This window comes from Triticum aestivum, chromosome 2A, assembly GCF_018294505.1.
Source record: "Triticum aestivum cultivar Chinese Spring chromosome 2A, IWGSC CS RefSeq v2.1, whole genome shotgun sequence".
NCBI classification, from domain to species: Eukaryota; Viridiplantae; Streptophyta; class Magnoliopsida; order Poales; family Poaceae; genus Triticum; species Triticum aestivum.
This window is the reverse complement of record NC_057797.1, coordinates 169,545,392-169,551,621: the sequence shown is the minus strand read 5'-3', so window position 1 is coordinate 169,551,621 and position 6,230 is coordinate 169,545,392. Positions and strand designations below refer to the sequence as shown.

General features: G+C 50.8%; 1 protein-coding gene across 1 annotated transcript; it reads right to left on the bottom strand.

Moving 5' to 3' along the window:
* Window positions 1–1,357: 1,357 nt before the first annotated feature.
* Window positions 1,358–2,772, bottom strand: LOC123191608 (uncharacterized). Its single transcript, XM_044604274.1, has 4 exons — window positions 2,544–2,772; window positions 2,262–2,302; window positions 1,795–2,154; window positions 1,358–1,678 (listed from the first exon to the last, which is right to left on the bottom strand). The coding sequence occupies exons 1-4, from the start codon at window positions 2,770–2,772 to the stop codon at window positions 1,661–1,663; spliced, it is 648 nt and encodes a 215-aa protein (XP_044460209.1). The 3' UTR covers window positions 1,358–1,660.
* Window positions 2,773–6,230: the final 3,458 nt, after the last annotated feature.

Here is a 6,230-nt window from a genome sequence, read left to right as displayed (position 1 = left end):
AGATTTCAGTTTCAGATATCGTACTACTTGCAGTTGCCACCTTTTCTTTTTCTTTTCTCTACTTTCTTTACGGGATGGTAAAATCTCAAAATCGACTGCTTGTTTTCCCTGGTTTTGCTTTCCTAAGAGCTTCTACAGCCGGGCACCGCATAACCTGTCAAATGCCAGGGCGGATGACTGACAGAGTCAGTGGCCGGTCAAACAAAACCCGAACATCTCAAACCGTACTCAAACGCCCGAGCTGACCGGCACCCTCATATCTAGCACAAATATGAGACAAATATGAGGAGGCCTGAGCGCATCCGCCACGTTGGACTGACGGCCGGGTCCCACATGAAAACATTTTGAAACCAGGAGGTCTGAAGCTCATCTCCTCTGTCAGACCGATGGCACCACGTGGTGCCGCTTCGGTGGGCCGCGTAGTGTCCTAGGCCGGCTATTTAAGCCGACCACCTGCACCAAAACCCTACTCGTCCACATTTTTCCTCTCCCGTCCGCCTCGACGCCACTTTCCACACGCCGTCCGTCGTCACCAGCAGTCATGCCACCATATCGTCGGGTTAGGAGCTACCCTGCAGATGCAGGCAAGGCGCGAAGCCGGATCGCCATGGGGCTACCTCCAAACGCGGTGATGATTAAGGCTTGGCTTGGTCAGGTTGATGTGCACCCGTCCCATTGGGTGGCGATGGATTCTGTCAAGGAGTGGTGGCAACATAACGCGTACAACATCTCGCAGTCTTAAGGGTGCTCATCTCTCTAATGATGCTCATTTCGTGAGAAATGTGGAACGAGAGGAATGCTCGTGTTTTCCGCAACACCGTGGCGCTGGTGGGGGTGTTTGTTACTAAGATCAAACATGAATCTTCTCTGTGGTGCCGGGGGGGGGGGGGGGGCAAAATTTCTGAGTAATATAATGTCACTAGAGTAGTGCTTTGTAATTCGGCCTTTGGCTAAAACTCTCAAAACTTCTTAATTAATGACAATGTCAAATATTTTGCCTTGATTCAAAAAAAATATCCTACGGGGACCCTTTAGTTAAACAAACATGCAAACAAAACATTCACTCAGCTAGATATCACCAAAATTTGATATGCTAGCAGATTGACCCTGAGTCACATCGATGGTTAACTTAACTGAAGCTAAATCCTTTTTTTCACCACGCATCAAGAACCCAATAACAGTCAATCTGAAATTAGTATGACTAAAATAGCAGAACCGATCGCGATCACAGAGAGAACCGAACAGAGAAGATCACATCCTCATCAACAAGAACCAAGGATTCATTGCCCGGCTAGGCGATAGTGATCAAGTGAGTACCCATCAAGGCATCAACATGTCAGAGTATGCAACGCAAACAAGCAAAGAAAAGATCATATCCCCATCAACGAGTTCTTCATGAAACATTCCCTACAAATATAGTTCTTTCTTCCCAAAAACAAACCGGTACTGACACGAAAATGACACATTAATCCTGTCCCCTAACTGAAGTCAAATCCTTCCAGCAGATAGAGAACCTTAAACTCATAACACATCCAACACTAGACAGAAAATAGTACAGCAAGTAGTAGGTAAACCGCCATAGGCAAGGGCAAACGGTCGCCACACTTCAGGTACCAAGATGCTCGCTCAATCATGGTCGATCCGGCACACGCATCCGCAGCTAAGCAAAGACGGGGCGCTGGCAAAACAGACGACAAACAACTTGGTTAGAAGCCTTCCCTCAAACGAGTACAACAATGCCCAAACTGCATGAGCAGAAACAAAGATACACAGAACAAAGAACTGAATTCCAACCTGCAGCATGTTGTAGACGGTCATGGCGAGGCTCACATCACCCGCGACCCCGGCGATGACCAGGTCCGAGCAGCTCGGCCCCGCCGCGTACCCGCCGGCCATGGAGACGTAGATCAGGTAGAACAGGACGCCGGACGTCCACACGGAGAGGGCCATCATCCACTGGTTCACGCGAGGCGGAAGCACCGTCGGCGCCGGCTTCTCCGACAGCGCGATGGCGAGCAGCGCCTGCAGCAGGACGGTGACGAACGTGAAGAAGAGGCAGGTGACCAGGGCTTCCACGGCCTGGCCGGCGCCGGGGCCGGGACTCGGCCACCGAAGCGAGGACATCCAGAGCGTCTTCACGTCGATCTTGGGCGGCTGCAGAGCACGGAAAGGAAGAAAAACACACGCAAAGACTGAGTGAGAGAGATGGAATCGAACGCAAGAAGAGCTTAGAGATGAGACGAGAGGATGGAATTGCTCACCCTGGCTAACCCGTTTGCTCCTGCGGCGCCCAAGTTGCGGCCTTCAAAGTTGAGACAAGACAAGAGGTGGGTTAAATCTTGGCAGCAAAGAGCAGAGCAAAGGAACAAGAAGATCAAATCTTGGTAACATGACAAGGAAATAGCAGAGCAAGAAGCCACTCTTTCTCGACGCAAATAAATCGCAAGAACAAATTCTCGTAAGCGACCCAGATTGCTTACCAAGAGAAAGCCCAGCATATGAATCGAATGGTAAAGCGGCACGAAGGATAATTGCAAGCTTACCGGCCATCTTTGCTCGTAACCATAGACGCAGGATTTTCTTGTTGTGTAGCGGAAACCTTGGCTTGGCGCTGGAGAGGCAGATGGTGGTGTAGCTGCTGCCTATGTAGCCAGGCCAGCAAGCGGAGGAGTGGTCAGGGTGGTCAAGTCGTGGAGATGCTCCGTCTCCGTGGCAGGAGGGCAGGAGGATCAGCACAGCTTTTCCAGCTTCCAGTTTACCTTTCTGAACCATCTCTTTTTCTCTTTTCTTTTCTGAAGCGAGGAAATGTGTGCACGACGATTGGCTGGCTTGGCAGATTGTGGTGGTTTGGTATGGTAACTCTAGTCTAGAGTTGTCTTTTTTTTTAGCATCGATACAGACACAAGCGCTCATATACACGCGCATACACTCACCCCTATGAACGCACACACGCACATCTTATCCTTATGAGCATCTCCAAAAGACTGAGCCGGCATATCATCTTGAGATTTACGAAGTCATCGTAGGCGTCTCGTCGTTGACGGGAACGTCTCCTCCCACTGAAAGTGTCGAAGAAAAGATTCACTAGGGAGGGAGGGCCCTCTTTAACGATAGAACCAGAGAGTACATGCTACAGTTCAAGGGGCAAAAATGACAAATTTGACCTCAAGACGAAACTAATTCACAAACTGAACTGCTTTTGAAAAAATTTCACTCAGCTGACTTTTTTGTGTAGCGCCTAACATCTAGGCGTTACTCTACACTGTGTCACGCCTAACACACAGGCGCTACACGCCTGACCATCATCACACCCAAACCTGGCTGAAAAATGCTAAGTCAACGTGCAACGCCTGAGAGGTAGGCGCTGCACTATACAGTGTAACGCCTAGAGTCTCAGCGTTGCACCGGTGGCCAACACGCGGTACACTTCCACAGCTATTTTTGTGTCCTCTGCGCCTGTGTAGGCTGGCTGTAGCAACGAACCGTACCAGTAGATGATGTGATGATGGACAGCTGCTGCTTCCCCATCGCATCCGATCCCTATTCGCGTAGTAGTCGCTTTGGGTTGTTCTATTTTAAGAGAAAAGAAAACCTTGTTCGCATAGCCCTGGAGTTCGTACGATGCCCAAGCTAGCCAGTTCCACGTGTGTTGGCCACTGCTGCAGCGCCTAGAGGTCAGGCCTCGCAAGATATAGTGTCCCTTAACTTTTAGGCGTTGCATAGTGTAGCGTCTAGCTTTTAGACGTTGTACACTAACTTAAGAATGTGACGATGGTAAGACGTGTAACGCCTGTCAGTCAGGCGCTACACAGTATAGTGTGGCGCCTAGCTGTCGGGCGTTACACAAAAGTGTTAGCTGAGTGAATTTTTTTTAAAAATAGTTTACTTTATGAATTAGTTTCGCTTTTAAGTCAGATTTGTCATTTTTGCCAGTCCAAGGGAAGGAACTGATCTGAAAAAAAGGATGAGGCCGGTACTACCTGCAGCTGCGGATGCGTACAATTTCTTTGGTGACAGACAGACGAGACCAGACCAGACCAGACCGCGCGCGTACTGCATTCGCCACACCGGGCACGGGCAGCGCGGCACGTTTATACCACTCCCCTCTACGCGATGGGCCGTTCCTGCTCTGCCTACCGCCTCCCATCAACATCAACATACAACCCCAGCGCTTCCGGTGCGCCAGTTTGTGGTAGAACGAATGAATAGCGCAGTCCAACGTGTGACTCAATACGGATAAATGTCTGAATTTTGTCCATTTTCGACCAATTTCTGACCCAAATTTGCGTCGACTTTGTGGTATAACGGACATCGCGCGGACGGGCTCAACGCATACCCTTGTCCTCCTGTGGCCCACCTGTCGGGGACACAAGCAGCCCCTTCGCTTTCAACGCCTCCACCCCCTCTCTCTCGCCCCCCGCCGCCGGCTCCGTCACTATTCTCCGGCCGCCTCCTCACTGCGCATCCCCCGGCCATTCATATCAAACCACGTTTCGACATGGCCGCCACCACGCCCGCACTTTCACCGTAGTTTTGGCTGTCGCCATCGTAGCCGGTGGCAGAGGGGATACGACCGCCGGCGACGTACCACGGCGGTCACGGCAGCTTCCGACGAGTGCTCCAAAGCGGCCAGTAGCCAGCCGCCAACCACCCCTGCTGCATCGAGGTGAAAATGTTGAGCCCCTGCACCAAGAACCGGCCACATTTAAACAGTTTGTCCAATTTCATCGTGAAATACGTGATTGGCACACTCATTTGGATCTTCAAAATGACTTGGTTGAGCACGTGTGGACTCACATTAGCAACTAATAGATGTTATGTTCATTCAAGGCAATTTCGATTTGGTTGTAAAACTATTTTATTAGAGACAATTTCATCTGGATTGTAAAACTATTTTTATTTTCAGACAATTAATATTTTAACACGCAAACTTGTTTTGAACATAATATGAATATATGGGCTTGGTTGTGGCGGACATGATGGGCCAAAGAATACGGCCTGGTGCTGGGCGCACGGCTACCGCATTCCAGGACAGGGCCGGACACGATCCCATTGCCTTACCCAAACGGACAGAATCTAGACAAAACGGACGTCCGTTCGAGGTCGTGCGCTGGAGTTGGTATATCCAACTTGTGACCTCAGTCGGCGGCTCGGCGCACACCCATGCCCAGCTCCAACTTGGACACGGTTGCGATTGCGCATAGGCAGAGGTGATTTGCCCGATGAAACGATCTACGCGCACATCCATGCCGCGGGTTGCATCGCGCAAAGAGCAGCCAGCCGTGAAGAACTGAACTGGTTGCAAACTAGTGCCGCGTCAAGAATAACAAATGTTGCTCACGGAATGGAGTCGCTGGGTCACATACACTCCAAGTTTCCAACCTTCAAGACTTCTCTTGAGCTAAATATAAGTTCGAATCCCTTCTAACTTCATACGTATTCTATACAGCCTAAAGGGCCGCATCCCGATGCAACAAGACAACAACAAAAAGGTAATTAAGGATCCAAGTACGAAGTAGCATACATACATTCATACTAGCAGATGAGTCTAAAACCCCACATGGCAGGCCCTTCCAAACATCTAACTTAGCTAATGAAACAAAACGGCGCATCTCCAAAATGATCCATCTTCGGCAGGTGCAGCGCACCTAAACACCATCCTCCACAGCCGCGGGGCACTGACAGAAACAACGAGTGCAAGTTCATTAGCGCCTGAACTTAAACCCAAACTTGAGAATCAACAATCAAGTCACCAAGACAGCACAAAAACTCACCACCACCGGGATGATGTACAGCTTGAGCGCGAGCTCCAGGAAGCACGCGACGACGCCCACCGCCCAGAAGCGCCGGGCCGCCGGCGTCCGCGCCCGAACGGCCTTCCTCGCGAAAAGACAGCCCATGTTGATCTGACAGGCCACGCACAGCACCTGGAAGTTTTTGCTGCAGAAGAGCGCGTGGAGCCGGGCAGGGCCGCCGGGCGCCATGGAGACCGCCGCTGCCGTGAGCAGCACCACCAGCACCAGCACCGGCGCCGCTATCTTGACGATCTTGGCCTGCGGAAAAGCAGAGCGCGCAGTGCAGAGTCAGATGGAGAAATAGGTGCGGATGAACACGAGATCGATGATGAATACGCATGCAGGAGTTCTCTCTTTTTGACCTTGTTCTGGTTCGCTCGATCAGCTCCTTCTACAGCACCCAGCAGATGGCCGCCTTCAAAGTTCAGATAAGAA